Below are 18,236 nucleotides of genomic sequence, written 5' to 3' on the forward strand. Positions count from 1 at the left end.
AGTGAATTTACAACACTTCTGTGCTTAAAATAAGGCAATATGCGCGGTAAACGTTCTACAACCACGGTCACTATTTACAGTATGTCTCTTCGTCTTTGCATCCAAAATCCAGTGAGAAATGGCAGGACCAGAACAGTATTCGTTGGTGGAAACATCAGAGGAACGAAACCTCATTAAATCTACCAAGCTTCCTGGTGAGATTCGTGTGCGAACATTACTCTTAGGCTGGTTCATGGCCGAGAGGCTCCTTTCACACTTGGCTATGGATGGAAACAATGTCACCATAAGGTCTACAAGAACGAGGCAGTCTTTCACGTCATCAGGTCTTGACGTGAGAAGGTTTGAAAATATATTAACTGGATTGTTTGCCCTTTGTCTGCTGAGTTTGGTATGCAGCATGGGCCACGGATCAAGGATACTTTCCTTCTCTTTCTCAGTAGGGAAATATCCAAAGTACTGAACAAGGAAACGAATTTCATTATACCCATAGGCGGCGAGGGTCTGAGGTATCTCTCGTGGGTCGAATGTTCTGATCATTGTAGGGTTCCTCCTGAAGATTTCCAAACCTTGACTTCAAGTAAGTCAGGAGTTCTGTAAGAAAAGTGTAAAACTGTTGACCAAGCATGATGCTTGAATGTGTCAGTTTTAGTTGGTATCCTTTGTCCTTGCCACAGATGAACACAGCTGTTTTCTCAGAATAACTCTACATAAACTTTATATAATGACCTCCTCTTCGGAGCTTCAACTCTTCTAACCTGGCCAAGGTCGTCTCTAGTTTTGCAACTACGTTTGTTATGTAAACTTTAATTTATTGGAATGATTTACTCAGCTCTGACAAAATCTTCATCACATCCAACAAGAAGTAAAGGTGTTTGACAAACCTCTCGGATAGTAGTTGTTTTAGAATTCCCCATATTCACCAGTGGATCCAGTTTTATGCTGCAGGTGCATAAAAGTAGTGACATAGTGCTTCTCCAAGGCAGTAATAGCGCGGTAGCTGCTTGCCAGCCACCTCGTCTTCTGCAGACCGCTGTAAAGACCGCATTTTACTCGATGATATTGGCCATCTCATTAACCTCTCTTCGTCGTTTTGGAGAACAATAATAAAAACTTGTACCCCTCTTTCACTGTATCCTCAAATGTTGGAAGGTAAGGGCACCTCTTCATAGCATCAAGTACGGCCAGTTCCAGTTTGTGAGCTACACAGTAGATGATGCATAGTGGATGACCAACTTTATCCTCCTCTAGACACAAACTCTTTACACTTCATTCCATTGCGATAATTATTTCCTATATCTAGACCATTCTTCTCTTGTAGATTACACAAACCCGTGAATTCTTTGAATGCGAGACCTTCTTTTACCACATAATGAGCAGTATTGAACAATCTTTCCATTCTTGATTTGGTTTCTTCATCCAGCTTTGCAGATATTGTCTTCATCATTGTTGCAAGGGGTTTGTCTGCATTTTCTTTGTCGACTTTCCATTTGTTCAAGCACTTTCCGAAGTCGCTAGATATGTTATGGTACTAGAGACTTTGTACACGATATTTTCCAAAACTACCAGCACCTTCGTAAAGGGGACTTGATTTATCACAAATGTTTGGATAAGCACGGCATTCCTAGATGAAAATGTCAATTGTCAACAGCTATAACAACAAACTGGATCAGACAAATCCTCGTAACATGTTACACTCAATTGTAAACACAACTATAGCTCAATTTGAAAGGTTATATATGACGCCTGATGGTAAGTTCCATAACTCATAAACAACTTTGCTTTAAGGTGTTAAGCAGAGGTCTCGTAAGGGAGAGGTTAGCGGTATGCTTGGGTTGTGGCTTTCTGCGAAAGAGAGTTTCTGTCATTAGCCATAGTCTACGGTATTTTATAATAAAGTTCGGATATAACGCGCGCTGTCATTGGTTGAAAGGGCGTGCTCTATGAGAGTATAGAGCATAGAACTGAGCTAAAGCTGTCACGCCATCTGCCAAATTATTCTATGTTCGACCTTTTCCGGGACTTCTTTTTAGCTTTTTTTCCGATAGTTGAAAGTGAAATTTCGGAACAAGCGAGCCGGCAAGTAGCAACGGAAGAACCAAACAAAGGTTTGTAAACATACCAGGCGCCGTAATTTACGTTATTAAAACGTATGAAAATCCTTAAAGGAAAAACAAAATAGACATTCCGAGTTTCAAAGATTTTCACGCTCAGTTAGATTGCAAGCTTAAGTACGGTAATAAAAATCAAACACAGCAAACACTCGAATGGTATATAAAGTTCAGAGTTCAAAAACAAAATAGAACAAAACAGAAATGATGAAAAACATAACCAAACTGACATAACTGTTAAAATTCATACTAATCATGACGGTGTCTGAGCAAATATGATCATGCTGAAGTCCATCGCGGCTCGCTTATCATGACGATCTCCGGTCATCACAGTAAAGCAAGCCTCAGAAACTACATCGGCCGCCCTTCGAGTGAAAAAATAAGAACTCGCTCTGATATCCTTTCCGATGCGTTGAGTGGAAAGTCACTTCAGTCACTGCAGCCGAGTTTTGCGACGCTGTCATTCCGAGCGATCTTCATGTTCCGGCGAATTCGGCTGTCGTTCATTTAAAAAACACTCGCCTTGAACAGTTTGTTTTCTACCTTGTCATGTGAAAAAACTTGCGTTTTTTATGAGCCATAATTCGGCTGAAGTTCACTGAACATTTCACTTGAGGATTCTGTATTAAAAACTTCAAGCAAAAGCGTTAAATTCGACTTGCCGAACTATTTTAGTTTATAAACTATCTCAGATTGTGAACTTTAATGGTTTTTGAACTTTGATGGTTTTTGAACTTTGATGGTTTGACACTTTTGACAGCTTTTGTCTTGTAGAGCCAATCAGACTATTTGAACCATTCTAACAGGGATTCTGATTGGCCTATTGTAGCGTGCTCTCAAGAAGTGGGGAGAAACACTCGACTACGTCTCGTGTTTCTCCCTACACTTCTTTCGTGCTCTAGCCGCTTCCTGCGTGCTTTATAACAGAACAGAGCACAGTCAAGGCTTCTCTATTTGTTAAATACAGTATTGTATTGTAGTCAACACTTTGTGATAGTGCCTTTGATTTTTAAAAATTGTGCAAGCTTAACCTAAACACAAAGACTGACTGAGATCAAAATCTTTTATTGCACTTCACATACCTTGCAAAACATTACATCGTTGATGGAATCATGCTCAACCCGAGGATACACTTGTTTTTTTAGTGGTCCTGAAAGACACGCTGCCTCTTTATTTCATATTTCTCTGTCGTTGTTTTGTCATTCCTTTCTTTTCCTTATGGTGAAGCTTTTAACTGCGCCTTCTCTTCATGAACTCTTTTCTAACTCTTGCTCCCATGTTTTGGTGGATGGCTTTCATCCTCTTCCAAACACTGCTTCTTAACAGGTGGAGTACTTTCTTCCTCAGATTGTAGAGAGTAATGTTTTAAAAAAAAGATCACTTATTTTTCGTCGCTTTCTCTTCTGCACCCTATCGCGCTGGTCTTTCTCCAATGCTGTATTTGCTGGGGGCTGTTTTGGTAGATCGCCTTGGATGAATATTGGTACATATCAGTTTCCGGGGCGGTTGTCTAGGTTGTTATCCTCGGACCAAAGAATCATCGCTGTATTGGCACTAGTGTCTCGTTACTTTGTACCATAATCTCGTGGCAAAATTTCTTTGCGACAAAGAGGACGAGTATTTTTGTTGCATTCAGGATAAAGAGAGAATATTAGCCTGCCAATAACAGTTGAAAGAGCCATCATGTCAATCATTTCGGACCTTTTTTTGTCCCGGCATCCAGCAATAGCTTCACCTTTCACAGCCTCGATACGATCCTTTGTGTTCTCAAATACTTTAAGCCCTCAATCAGACAAAAACTGGATAAACAAGCTAATCTCTGCAAGACAACAGTCGCTTGCAGCTTCAGGCAAGTTTGGGTGTGTTGCATAGAATGGTACATTCCTATACAATTCAACAGCAGTTAGAAGCCTTAGTAGTAGGGATAGATCTTCATTTCCGTTTAGAATAATCGAAGCAGAATTATACAGACAGTTCCCATTACTTGTTGCTTATTTCGACTGTAATTCTTCAGCTTCAAGATCGCTTGGCAAGTCTTTTGGTAGCAGGCTTTTTCCAAGGCTGTCGTCGGATAAATATTTTCATTTGAAATACTCAAGGTTCTGTAACGCTTTGAGTTCAACGCAATATTCACTCCTGATGTCTTCAACTGGTTTTGCTGTTTTGCTCTCGGCGCTGCCACACTGTAGAATTTTTTCCTAAGTCCACCGAAACACGTGATTAGACATTTGAGAGTTTAGAAACACATTTTTTAAGAAAAAAAAACGGCTTTGAAACCGTGAAACCAAAGATTTCAATGGACACACTAAACGACAAAGTCGACAACGCGAAAAGCTGTCAGTGAAAGCGCTTCATTCTTCGATTTGCAGCCAAAAAAATTTCCCACGGGAGCATTTCTTAGCAGCTGACAGGGGAGATATTATAGCCGCAAACGCTAATCACACGTATTTCAAACTTTACTAGAACAAACTTGACACATTGTTGAATACGGTAACTGAAAATGACAAAATTACGAACACGCGAATGAGCATAAAATAACTTACATCGTATGAGTGAAAGTACTGGAAAACGACAAAGCGAGATAAACAAGGATACTTACAAGACGAATGTGACCAACCCAAAGACGAAAACATGAAACCCAGAGCTAGATATGTAACGGTAATTTTTACAAACTAGACAACTAACCAAATAAATTACGCGCAACCAATATATATACGATATGCAAATAAATATAACAAGTACAAAACTGATAACTGACAAAGGACACTAATGGAAGACGAGAAAATAAACACCTAACACGAAACTATGAAACACCAACACTAACAAAAAATGATAGTACAAATTCTTGCGCCTACATTCCGGCCCCTTAAATACGAAGATCTAAATCCAAGTATTTACCAGCAAAACACTAAAAGGCGCAAACTTAACAAAGCTAATTGAACTTAGGCGATCTTTACTTAATGTTCAGACGCCTAACAGAGTCAACAAAGTACTATAAAGTGTCAATTTAAATCTTTCTCCTCAAAGAAAAGTCACGCAATCTTGGTAATCATACGATTAAGGAAAGTCAATTAATTTTTCCTTCCACTTGTTCAATTGATTCCAGAAGACATAGTTTACTGATAGGGCGCTCCAAAGTTGATGTCTTGGTTTTAACCTTGACACGGCGGACAAATCCATATTTGTCAGGAAAAACCTCTGTAATCCGACCAATTGCCCACGCATTCCTTGGCAAAGTTTCGTCAACCACGATAACAGTGTCCCCCACGGCAAAGTTTTTCTTTGGTCGAAACCATTTCTGACGTGATTGCAACAGAGGGAGATATTCTCTCTTCCAGCGACCCCAGAAAACATCAGCCAAATATTGTACTTGCCGCCATCTTCTCCTGAAGAATGTGTCGCTCTTTAAGAACAAGCCTGGAGGAAGAGGTGTCTCGCTGCGAAGCAGGAGAAGGTGGTTCGGTGATAGTGGTTCCAAATCCTTTGGATCGTCAGAAACTGTGGTCAGAGGTCTTCCATTGATAATGCTCTCACATTCACACAACAAGGTCTGAAGACTCTCATCATCGAGACTTTGTTCTTTAACCAGGGCACCCAGAACCTTGCGTGTAGATCTAATTAGCCTCTCCCAGACACCACCATGATGCGAGGCTCCGGGTGGGTTAAAAACCCATTTGATGCTTTTCTGCAGAAGGGCGTCATGAATTTTAGCTTGATTCCAGCTGTCAATCATGACACGAAGCTCCCTTTCACCTCCTACGAAATTTAAACCATTGTCGGAGCGAATTTCTTTAACTTGACTTCTACGAGCGATAAAACGTCTGAGTGCGTGAATAAAAGAGTCAGTGTCCAGTGAGTGACACACCTCCAGATAAACAGCTCGCAGTGCCAAACAAGTGAAGATTGCACCATAACGTTTGACCATGCTCCTCTTTTGACGAACAAGAAAGGGACCAAAATAATCTATCCCCACGCACGTGAAGGGGGGTTGATCTGGTGTAACTCGAGGTCGAGGCAGATTTGCCATCTTTTGTTCTCCAACGGGACCTTTTCGTCGTTTGCAATCAAAGCAGGATGAAAGCACACTTCTAACAGTAGAGTTGGCACGAATCAACCGGAAACGTTCGCGCAACAGAGCCAGGACATATTCTCTACCAGAATGGCCGCTTTTCTGGTGAAAGTGGTTCACAAGCAGACGAGCTAGATGAGAATCTTTAGGAATGATAATCTGATGCTTAGAGTCGTCTGATAGGGTAGCCCTGCTAAGGCGCCCGCCAACACGAAGAAGACCATCGGTCAAGATCAGATCTAATCTTGCAAGTGCACTTGACCCCTTGACGCATTTACCTCCCTTAACGGCTTCTAATTCTTCTGCAAAGGTGAGATTCTGCTCGAACTTGATAATCTCTTTTCCGGCTTCTTCCAGCTCTGCGTTTGTCACCAATTTCGCTCCAGATGCGTCAGCAGTATCCAAACAATTCTCCTTTGACACTTTTCTCCTCATCACAAATCTTCTCTGGCAGCGAAGACACAGCGCGATAAACTTCAACAATTTGAACCATGAAGAAAACCGTTGGATGATAGAAACGATACTCGAATCTTTGCTCTCGTGAACAACAAAAGATTTCGGCTCTCGTTTCACCTCTGGGTCATCTTCTTCCAGTTCTACGCCGCACAGAGGGGACCTTTCCCATTCAGATTTCTGTTTCAGCAGAAACGCCGGCCCCTTTATCTGGGAAAGTTTCGGTAGACCATTTAGCCACACACGCCAACGAGATAGGTAGTCGCTGGGAATCTCATCATCCCAACCCAAACTCTTTCTGCACAGATCCTGAAGGAGCAGTTTTGCCGGAAGGATGAAAGGCGCTGCCATACCGAGAGGATCGTAAACTGAACTCACCACGGAAAGGATACCACGCCTGGTACAAGGTTTCTCCTTAAAGTTCACTTTGAAACCAAATGTATCTGTCTCGACAAACCAGGATACACCTAGGGCTCTCTCTGCAGGAAGCACGTCGTTATCAAGATCCAGATCTTTAACACCCTTCGCTCTAGCTTCTACAGGAATGGATTCCAAGACTTCGCGGTCATTGCTGATCCATTTAGTCAAATTGAAACCTCCCCTCAGCATTAGCCGACGAAGTTCTTCCACATGTTTTATTGCAACAGCCGCTGAAGGTAAGGACTTCAGGCAGTCGTCAACGTAGAAATTCTTCAAGACAGTACTAACAACGTCAGGGGAAAACTCGTGCCTATGATCTTCGGCATTCCGTCGCATGGCGAAGTTAGCACAACTGGGAGACGAAACCGCACCGAACAGATGTACGGTCATCCGATACTCTTCTAATTTCTTAGAGAAGTCGCCTCGGGGCCACCAAAGGAACCGTAGGAGGTCTCTATCTACTTCTGGGACACGCACCTGAAGGAACATAGATTGAACGTCACCCATGACTGCGACTGGCTCCTGACGGAAACGGATCAGCACGCCAACCAGATTATTGGTTAAGTCAGGACCTTGAAACAGCTCATCATTCAGGGAAGTTCCTTGAGAATGGGCTGAGCAATCGAAAACGACACGTATTCTATCCGGTTTCTTATGATGATAAACGCCGTGGTGCGGGATAAACCACACCTTACCATCTGATCTCTCCAGGACATCCAGGGGAACCTTTTCTGCAAAACTGTCACCGATCACCTTCTCAAGACAAGCAACATAGTCCTCGCGAAACTTCACATCTTTAGAGAATTTACGTTTAAGATAGAGGGCACGGCGTTCTGCTTGACTCCGGTTTGCTGGCATCTGCAAGTTGAGGTCCCTTAACGGTAGAGAAACCTGATAATGACCATCTTCACACTGCATAACTGAATCCTCTACAATGTTCATGAACTTTAAGTCATCCCTTGACATGCTTAAACCATCGGAAAGAGTGGCATCTGCAAAATCAGCACATGCTATACACATAGGATGAGTCTCCTTACAGTTAACAAAGAAACTAGAAGATGGGACAAACTTTTGCTTTCTTCCAGTTGGGCCATTGATAACCCAGCCAAGATCAACTCTAGTTGCATATGGACCCCCATCAGAGGCAGGGACAACTTCTCTCGGTTGTAGGGCTTCAGGTACGTTTGCACCAATTAATAGATCCACCTCGGAATTCAATTCTGCTAGGTATACATAGCCTTGAAGGTGCGGCCATCGCTCCACATCCTCTTGTTTCGGGATCTCGTCTTTCACTACAGGCATAGAAGGTCGGGAAAGAACTTCTGGCAAGGAAATGACAACGTTCTCGTCTAGATCAGTCACTTCCAGGTTCGTAACAACGAGACTGTCCACATCGTTGCAGCTATCCATGGTGGTTAGCTTGAGTCTCATTTCCTTGCCGCTGACTCTCAGACGTTTCAACGGGCTAGCCGAGCAAAAGGTGGTGTTAGATCCATTATCCAGCAACGCATAAGTCTCCACGGACCGAGGACTTCCTTTGACTTTGACCTTCACAGCAACAATGGGCAATGCAGTCACGGAACCCTCCATTGTGGTTAGGCCACAAAAGTGATCAGCTCTGTTCTTCTCAGTACTGGACTGGTTGTTCTCGCTCTGAGGTCCATCCTTACCACGGTCGGACGCAACAATAGCTTCTGGTGCACCTACATGCATTACAGTAGCGTGTCTCTTATTACAGTGAATACAGGGCTTCCTTTTGTGACAACTTCTAGACTGATGGCCTCCACCTAAGCACGAAAAGCATAGCCTCTGCTTCATGACAAACTCCTGACAATCTGTAGGAGGTACTTTGGCGAAACTGGAACATTCGGTGAGATTGTGATCTGCATTACAAAACAGACAGTTCTTCTTAGAAGAATGAACTGCACTCAACACATCAGCAGATGAATTGAGAGCAGATTTCGTCTCGGAAATCGTGACGAGGCTTAGCTGTTTTCCACCGGGTCTCTCAGACTTCGATCTCGAACCCCTATCCTTGCTGTTCTTCTTCTCCTTTTCCAAACAAGGAAGCTTGCCAAAAACTGGATTGGACAAGGTGCGAGCTTTCTGTTCAACGAAGAGTGAAATATCATCAATGCAGACATCTCTCGCTTCCGAGTTGAGGATCCGATCAGCGTTGTCCCGCCAACTGGCTTGCAACTTCGGGGGAAGGCTCTCAATAATCTTCCGCATGCTATCCGGACTTTCAAACTTGCTGGAATGGCCGATAGCCTTAAGAGTGTTTGTACAGCTAGAGAGCAAAACGGCAAAGCCTTCTAGGGCGTCTGCATCTTCAGCTTTGATGACTGGACCATTAGTGACTTTATCCACATATGCCATAGCGATTTTGTGCTTCTGTCCAAATTTGCTCTCTAAGAGTTTCTTTGCCTTTACGTACCCATCTTCGGCTTTCATGTAGAGGCAACTTTGTACCAACTCTTGAGCTCTGCCAGCTGTGTGCTGTTCGAGGTAATAGAGTCTCCCAGCGTAATCTAGTTCTCTAGTTTCGATTACGGTCTCGAACGCGCGAATGAAAGCACAGTAATGTAAAGGGTCTCCACTGAACACAAGTACACGCCTCCTGGGCAACAAGTTCCTTTGCTGCTGTTTCACGAACTCTTCCATTACTCGGTTCTGCTGGACGAGAATGCCATAGGCCTGGTCGCTCAGACCTGAGTTGCCAGAGCTTGAACTTGAATCACTCACAGCACCCTTATGATCTTTAACCGGGTTACTTGACTTCACAGACAATTTCTCTTTCTTATCGGCAGGTACAAATGACTCACGTTTTGAACCACCAGTCCTTGACTTTTCAGTGATGGAGGATACGACTGAAACGGGACAACGAGGATTCCTAGAGGCCACGTTGCTAGGCGCGAAATTACCCGCTTCAGCTTGAGCGTAAGCTTCTTCTCTAGCCACCGCTTTAGCGTACTCAGTTTTGAGGTTTAATTCATCTTTCTTCAACTGCAGGTCGTACTCTTGCCTTTTGAGGCGTAGCTCCGATTCCTGAAGCGAATGGCGGTGTTTCAAAGCGTGTGCCTCCGCTCGAAGTTCCGCGATGCGAGCTGCCTCTTTGGCTCTTGCAGCAGATATGGAGCTCGTTTTAGAAAAGTGACTCGTTCTCGATCCACACATGGATGGTCTAGACTTGCTACGAACCTCGGACCCAATTTGAGAAGCGCTGTCGTCAGGCGTTATCAGGTTATCTTGAAGCCTGGCTTCCGTGACACGTAACCAATCATTGACCGTACGGCAGAAAAAATCTAAACTGCTTTCAATGTCGGCGAAATAGAGGTCTGATTCTTGTCTCTGACTTTCCTCAACCAGAGCTACATCATACGCGTCGTGAGCCTCGGTAAATCTTCGAAATAGCGACGTGATTTCCGACAGCTTTACTTTCACCGTCTCCAAATTATTTTCATCCGTTAAAAGACTACCGATCTCTCCACGCTTGGACGTTAACGAAGACAACACTCCTCCTCTCCGCTTTCTGAGTTCACGGATGCGTTCAAGAGAGATTCCTTCTTGATCCAAAGAGGTATTCGGTTTACGAGCACGTGGACCGTTTTCGGCAGGTTGGCCGTTCTTCCCGGCCGAATAAGACAGGTAGACATCAGAACCGTTGCGAGACATCGTCATAAACTTCCAATAAACCAGATTCGTCTTTTACAAAATATAGCCGCAAACGCTAATCACACGTGTTTCAAACTTTACTAGAACAAACTTGACACATTGTTGAATACGGTAACTGAAAATGACAAAATTACGAACACGCGAATGAGCATAAAATAACTTTCATCGTATGAGTGAAAGTACTGGAAAACGACAAAGCGAGATAAACAAGGATACTTACAAGACGAATGTGACCAACCCAAAGACGAAAACATGAAACCCAGAGCTAGATATGTAACGGTAATTTTCACAAACTAGACAACTAACCAAATAAATTACGCGCAACCAATATATATACGATATGCAAATAAATATAACAAGTACAAAACTGATAACTGACAAAGGACACTAATGGAAGACGAGAAAATAAACACCTAACACGAAACTATGAAACACCAACACTAACAAAAAATGATAGTACAAATTCTTGCGCCTACAGATATTTATATTATTAAAGGGGATAAAATTTGATAGCTTTCATCAGTTTGCTTCTCATTAAAAATTAGTGCATTTAGAAGATCATTTTTCTGAAGAAGGTTTGTTTGGGAGTCGGTTTTTTCAAGTCAAGTTACAAGGTCACGGGAAAGTGCAGAGTCACGGATCAGTGAACAAATAATGCGAACAAAAGTTATGCAAATTTGTGGTTTATCTTGTTACATGTAAAAAAATGTCGTGAAAAGTGAAAACAATACGATGTGGTCTATATATTTTAATCAACAAACACTTACGGTATTTACCATATCGAAACAAACGTGACCAATATTTGTTAAAACCATAATAAATTTCTCACTGGAGTACAAGATCCTACGATCTGCCGATTAGTAATTCGGGTGCTCTATGACTGAGATGTAGAAGACTCGAGGCAGTTTAGACTGTTTAACTGGGTTCTATTGAACTGTTGTTTAAATATCAACGGTTAGTGTGAGATTCTGGTGTTTTAAGAACACGGAAGTCTTTTCGCATGAAAACAGGCAACCTTGAACTACAAACGACAGCAAAACGCCTTGGCTGTATTCTTTACTGCTATCCTAACTTCTCTGATCTTCCAGCAGTAAAGAAAGGGATTCAGAGATGAATTTGAATAAACTAAAGTTGCCGTAAACAGCCAAACACCATGAATTGTTGTTCCACTAAGCACTGTATGTCTCAATAATGACACAGTTATGAAAGGGGCATAGCATGCCACTAAAGTCAACTGCAACCAGAATATAGTAGAAACTATTTTCCTGTATTGTACGATATTCAGTCGAACTCTTTCTCGAATTCTTCGCTTTGGTGATACTTTTGCTTTCCCTGCTCTTACACTTCCTTCATCTGTCGCTCTTCCTGTGCCTTCTACTTCTGCGCCTGCTTCTTCTTCTGAGTCTCTACCTGCCCCAGTCGTTGCTTCTGCTTCTTCTTCTGTGTCTCTACCTGCCCCAGTCGTTGCTTCTGCTTCTTCTTCTGTGTCTCTACCTGCCCCAGTCGTTTCTTCTGCTTCTTCTTCTGTGTCTCTACCTGCCCTCGTTGCTTCTGCTTCTTCTTCTTCTGTGTCTCTACCTTCCCCCGTCGCTGCTGCTGCTTCTTCTTCTTCTTCTTCTTCTTCTTCTTCTTCTTCTTCTTCTTCTTCTTCTTCTTCTTCTTCTGTGTCTCTACCTGCCCCCGTCGTTGCTTCTGCTTCTTCTCCTGCGGCTCTTCCTTCCCCCGTTATTAATCCTGTCCCTTCCTCTCCTCCACCCACTTCTTCTCCTTCGTTTGACTGTTCACACCCATAGTTGTCCTTTCTTGTAGCCTGATTCCTCTGTAGTCTCTGGTGGATCTTTGCGTAGCAAATCACGGAAATAACTAAAGATACAAAACCAGCCACAAAAACAACAATCTCTGAAACCGTTGGACTCCACACACGAACCAATCCGCATGAAATAGCAATTACCCAGCACAAAAGTATAACAACTTGAGCTCGCTTCTGTGTCACAACCTCTTCGTATCTCAGCCTCAACAACAAGACAAGAAGTCTGTCAACACTGATGGCTGCCGATATCAACACGGACACTCCACACAACAGATAACTGGAGATGTAAATAACCTCGCTCAAGTGGTAAAAAATATCCAGGTCGGTGTTGGCAAGATCAATGTTAAGTATTATGTTTGCTACGAACAAAGGCTGCGAAAAAAGACCCACGCAAAGGTCGGTTGTGGCCAAGGATGCAAACAGGAGCTTTGTCACAGGATGCAGAGAGGAAACTTTATAAATTGTCAACAGGATCAGAACATTACCCAGAGATGCAGTGAAGGAGAGGATAATGTTGAAGGCTAGGAGAGATGTTAGGACGCCAATTGGTAATTGTGATGAAGTGCCTGTAATGTTGGCCATTGGTGTTTACATTCAGACGTCTGGCTCTATCTTTCCGACTTTTTTCAGCAAATGAACCTTTCACGGACGACAACTTTTCGGTTTCAGCGTCCTGTTGCAGTGTTGCCAAATTAGCAGTTGCTATTGGATAAAAAGGCTCCTCCCGTCGACTGATGTTTCAGTTTACAAATGTTACAGCGTCAATCAGACCTGTTTTCAACTCTTCCGCTTTTTAACTGTGTTCTTGGCGTTTTATTAATGTTCAATGAGCAGGTGTCATATTGATTTAATATGATTTGTTATGCAGATTTTCAGGCCTGTTCTCAACTCTCCCGCTTTTTATCAGAAATACAAAACCGTTGACGAAGCCCTTCAAAACACAGGTAAAAAATAATTAAGAAAATCTGCATAATAAATCATATTAAATCAACATGACACCTGATCATTGAACACTAATAGTTTTTTCCTCCGAGTATGCCTGTGTGAGTTACTGGATAACATCATCTCTCACTTTAATAACAGGCTTCGCGACTCGGGCAATTTTGGAAAATTTTGAAAACTCTCGTGCAATTAATCCTTAATAGTACTCGGCCTCATGTGATTACCTATACAAATAGGAGTCTGCAGCGTTCAAAAAAAGTCGTGTCCGATAGCCCTGGGGTTAGTGAATTCTGCGATCCGGCTGGTGAATTCTGTGCTTAACTTTCCCGCAGGGAAAGTGAAGATTTTTCGGGGTATTAAAAAGTACAGAAGTACTTTAAATTCCTAATAAGTTCATGCGGACCGAAAGTCGCTCTGGCGAAGTGAAATCTGCAAAAATAAGACGAAGTATCGCAATACATGTCAGACGAGACATGTTGAAATCCCGTGCATGAAGTAAAAACACATATTCATAAAAAAATTTGGATGTAAATGCTGCCCATGACTAATTCTTACTTATTCAGAGAAAGCTATTTGTCTAAATTTTGCTTCATAATCATTTTGTAAGGAACATAAACAAAAGGTTTTGATCTTGTACTCCAGAGAGAAATTTATTATGGTTCCAGCAAATATTGGTCACGTCTGTTTCAATATGGTAAATATCGTAAGTATTTGTTAATTAAAATATATAGACCACATCGTATTGTTTTCACTTTTCACGAAAATCTTTCAGATGAAAAGTTGCCAGAAATAAAACGAACATTTTTGTTCTTTTGAAACCGAAAACCTTTGGTTACTTGTAACAAGATGAACCACAAATTTGCATAACTTTTGTTCTCATAATTTGTTCACTGATGCGTGACTCTGCACTTTCCCGTGACCTTTAAATTTGACTTGAAAAAACCGACTCCCAAACAAACCTCCTTCAGAAAAATGATCTTCTAAATGCACTACTTTTGAATGAGAAGCAAACTGATGAAAGATATCAAATTTTATCCCTTTTAATAATTTAAATATCTCCCCTGTCAGCTGCTAAGAAATACTGAGGCGAGAAGTATGTAATAAAGAGGCAGCGCGTCTTTCAGTCCCACTAAAAAAACAAGTGTATCCTCGGGCTGAGCATGATTCCATCAACGATGTGATATTTTGTAAGGTATGTGAAGTGCAATAAAAGATTTTGATCTCAGTCAGTCTTTGTGTTTAGGTTAAGCTTGTACAATTTTTAAAAATCAAAGGCACCATCACAAAGTGTAGACTACAATACAATGTCGTACAATACCGTAGACTATGGTTAATGACAGAAACTCTCTTTCGCAGAAAGCCACAACCCAAGCATACCGCTAACCTCTCCCTTACGAGACCTCTGGTTAACCCCTTCAGTAATACAAAATTGTTTATGAATTATGGAACTTACCATCAGGCGTCATATATAACCTTTCAAACTGAGCTATAATTGTGTTCACAATTGAGTGTAACAAGTTACGAGGATTTGTCTGAGCCAGTTTGTTGTTATAGCTGTTGACAATTGACATTTTCATCTAGGAATGCCGTGCTTATCCAAACATTTGTGATAAATCAAGTCCCCTTAACAAAGGTGCTGGTGGTTTTGGAAAGAGGGATACAAGTTTTATTATATTCCCCAAAACGACAAAGAGAGGTTAATAAGATTGCCAATATTGTATATTTGTCTGAGCCAGTTTGTTGTTATAGCTGTTGACAATTGACATTTTCATCTAGGAATGCCGTGCTTATCCAAACATTTGTGATAAATCAAGTCCCCTTTACGAAGGTGCTGGTGGTTTTGGAAAATATCGTGTACAAAGTCTCCAGTACCATAACATATCTAGCGACCACGGAAAGTGCTTGAACAAATGGAAAGTCGACAAAGAAAATGCAGACAAACCCCTTGCAACAATGATGAAGACAATATCTGCAAAACCGGATGAAGAAACCAAATCAAGAATGGAAAGATTGTTCAATACTGCTCATTATGTGGCAAAGGCAGGTCTCGCATTCAAAAAATTCACGGGTTTGTGTGATCAACAAGAGAAGAATGGTCTAGATATAGGAAATAATTATCGCAATAGAATGAAATGTAAAGAGTTTGTGTCCAGAGGAGGATAAAGTTGGTCACCCACTATGCATCATCTACTGTGTAGCTCACAAACTGGAACTGGCCGTACTTGATGCTGTGAAGAGTTGCCCTTACCTTTCAACATTTGAGAAAACAGTGAAAGAGGGATACAAGTTTTATTATATTCTCCAAAACAACGAAGAGAGATTGCCAATATAATCGATGAAGATGCGGTCTATTACAGCGGCCTGCAGAAGACGAGGTGGCTGGCAAGCAGCTACCGCGCTATTACTACCTTGGAGAAGCACTATGTCACTACTGTTATGCACCTGCAGCATAAAACTGGATCCACTGGTGAAGGTGGGACACGTGCCAAGAGAATTCTGAAACAACTACTATCCGAGAGGTTTGTCGTTTGCCATATAACAGTAGTTGTAGCTCCTTGAAATCTAGTATGGACAAGACAGAGTTATCGCAAGACAAAGGGGCTAGTCCTTTCTGTAACAACATGATATTCTAAACTGGTCAATGAAATAAATTCTTGAAAATATTCGAGGTACGCAGCTGAAAAAGAGTAATTGCATGCTTCAAATGTATGGATGGAGAAGATAGCATCGACCCGATGACATAACACTCTTCCTCGATTGAAAACGCCGCCTGCGTACGGACTGAGGGGCACGCGTACTTGGATGTTTCTAACTGTAACTGTCAAAAGGTTTCAAAAGAAAATATTGTTTTTAACTTCACTGAACACGATTTAATCAGTCCATTCTCCCGTTTTTAGAGTAACTTAAGCAAAGACAAGACATATCGAACTAAATCATGATCTAACCTAACGGAAATGTTTTTTTTTTATTTACTTGCAATCGTTAAATACATATTAGAATACTGATTCCAAGTAGAAAGCGGAAAAAATCTTAATCAACTACTTTAAGTATGTTATTCTAAACGATAAAAACTAATGGATGTTAGTTCTTCTTCCTCTTGGTAAAGGATAAAAATTCTACATAACTCCTATTTACATGGTAATTAAGTTTTCGACTCTGCGAGGGAAATTATAGCTTGTCAGTATTCGATTATTCCCCAGTCTGCTATGATATTGAATTGTAGACGATGGTTATCTTTGAAGTCTGTTATTTAAGTGAGAGATGATGAACCTACGATCTACCGATTAGTATACTTCGGGTGCTCTACCACTGAGATATAGAAGACTCGAGGCAGCATAGGCTGTTTAACTAGGTTCTACTGAACTGTTGTTTAAGTATCAACGGTACGGTTTGTGTGAGATTCTGGTGTTTTAAGAACACGGAAGTCTTTTCGCATGAATACAGGCAACCTTTGTGAACTAAAAACGACAGCAAAACGTCTTGGCTGTATTCTTTACTGCTATCCTAACTTCTCTGATCTTCCAGCAGTAAAGAAAGGGATTCAGAGATGAATTTGAGTAAACTAAAGTTGCTGTAAACAGCCAAACACCATGAATTGTTGTTCCACTGAGCACTGTATGTCTCAATAATGACACGATTATGAAAGGGGCATAGCATGCCACTAAAGTCAACTGCAACCAGAATATACTGGAAACTACTTTCTTATATTGTGTGATATTCAATCGAACTCTTTCTTGAATTCTTCGCTTTGGTGATACTTTTGCTGTTTCTGCTCTTACACTTCTTTCATCTGTCGCTCTTCCTGTGCCTTCTACTCCTGCGCCTGCTTCTTCTTCTGTATCTCTACCTGCCCCTGTTGTTTCTCCTACTCCGTCCTCTGCGGCTCTTCCTACCCCTTCCTCTCCTTCACCCACTTTTTCTCCTGCGTTTGACTGTCCACCCCCAGAGCTGTCCTCTACTGTAGTCTGATTTCCCTGTAGTCTTAGGTGGATCTTTACGTAGCAAAGCACAGAAGTAACTAAAGATACCAAACCGGCCACAAAAACAACAATCTCTGAAACTGTTTGACTCCACACACGAACCAATCCACATGAAGCAGCAATTACCCAGCATAAAAGTATAACAACTTGAGCTCGCCTCAGTGTCACAACCTGTCTGTATTTTAGCCTCAGCAACAGGACAAGAAGTCTGTCAACACTGATGGCTGTCGATATCAACACGGACACTCCACACAACACATAACTGGAGATATAAACAACTTCGTCCACGTAGTACAAAATATCCAAGTCGGTGTTGCCGAGATCAATGTTAAGTATTATATCAGCTACGAACAGTGGCTGCGAAAAAAGACCCACACAAAGGTCGGTAGTTGCCAGACATGCAAACAGGAGTTTTGTCACAGGATTCAGAGAGGAAACTTTATAAATTGTCAACAGGATCAGAACATTACCCAGAGATGCAGTGAAGGAGAGGATAATGTTGAAAGCTAGGAGAGATGTTAGGACACCAATTGGTAATTGTGATGAGGGCCCGGTAATGTTGGCCATTGGTGTTTACGTTCAGACGTCTGGCTTTGTCTTTCCTTGTTTTTTCAGTAAATGAACCTTTTACTGACGATAACTATTCGGTATAGGCGTCCTGTCGCAGTGTGTTGCTCAATCAGGGGTTGCTATTGGATAAAAAGGCTCCACTCGTCGCCTGATGTTTCACTTGACAAATATTGCAGCGTCAATCAGACCTGTTTTCAACTCTTCCGCTT

The 18,236-nt window shown here is 41.8% G+C and overlaps 3 protein-coding genes across 3 annotated transcripts; all 3 read right to left on the bottom strand.

Moving 5' to 3' along the window:
* Positions 1–5,175: 5,175 nt before the first annotated feature.
* On the bottom strand, positions 5,176–11,200 carry LOC149045978 (uncharacterized). Its single transcript, XM_089205990.1, has one exon. It carries the CDS (start codon positions 10,729–10,731, stop codon positions 5,176–5,178), a length of 5,556 nt encoding a protein of 1,851 aa, XP_089062116.1. The 5' UTR covers positions 10,732–11,200.
* Positions 11,201–11,460: 260 nt separating this feature from the next.
* Positions 11,461–13,272, bottom strand: LOC113685613 (uncharacterized). Its single transcript, XM_027203144.2, has one exon. It carries the CDS (start codon positions 13,115–13,117, stop codon positions 11,747–11,749), a length of 1,371 nt encoding a protein of 456 aa, XP_027058945.2. The 5' UTR covers positions 13,118–13,272; the 3' UTR covers positions 11,461–11,746.
* Positions 13,273–16,798: 3,526 nt separating this feature from the next.
* Positions 16,799–18,204, bottom strand: LOC113685612 (uncharacterized). The gene has a single exon (XM_027203143.2). It carries the CDS (start codon positions 18,022–18,024, stop codon positions 16,936–16,938), a length of 1,089 nt encoding a protein of 362 aa, XP_027058944.2. The 5' UTR covers positions 18,025–18,204; the 3' UTR covers positions 16,799–16,935.
* Between the last annotated feature and the right edge of the window lie 32 nt (positions 18,205–18,236).

The sequence above is a fragment of the Pocillopora damicornis genome, chromosome 5 (assembly GCF_964200805.1).
Source record: "Pocillopora damicornis chromosome 5, jaPocDami1.2, whole genome shotgun sequence".
Taxonomy (NCBI): Eukaryota; Metazoa; Cnidaria; class Anthozoa; order Scleractinia; family Pocilloporidae; genus Pocillopora; species Pocillopora damicornis.

Excerpts from the sequence above, each read along its gene's own strand:
- LOC113685612 (XM_027203143.2), bottom strand. The coding sequence starts at position 18,024 with ATGGCCAACATTACCGGGCCCTCATCACAATTACCAATTGGTGTCCTA.
- LOC149045978 (XM_089205990.1), bottom strand. The coding sequence starts at position 10,731 with ATGACGATGTCTCGCAACGGTTCTGATGTCTACCTGTCTTATTCGGCC.
- LOC113685613 (XM_027203144.2), bottom strand. The coding sequence starts at position 13,117 with ATGGCCAACATTACAGGCACTTCATCACAATTACCAATTGGCGTCCTA.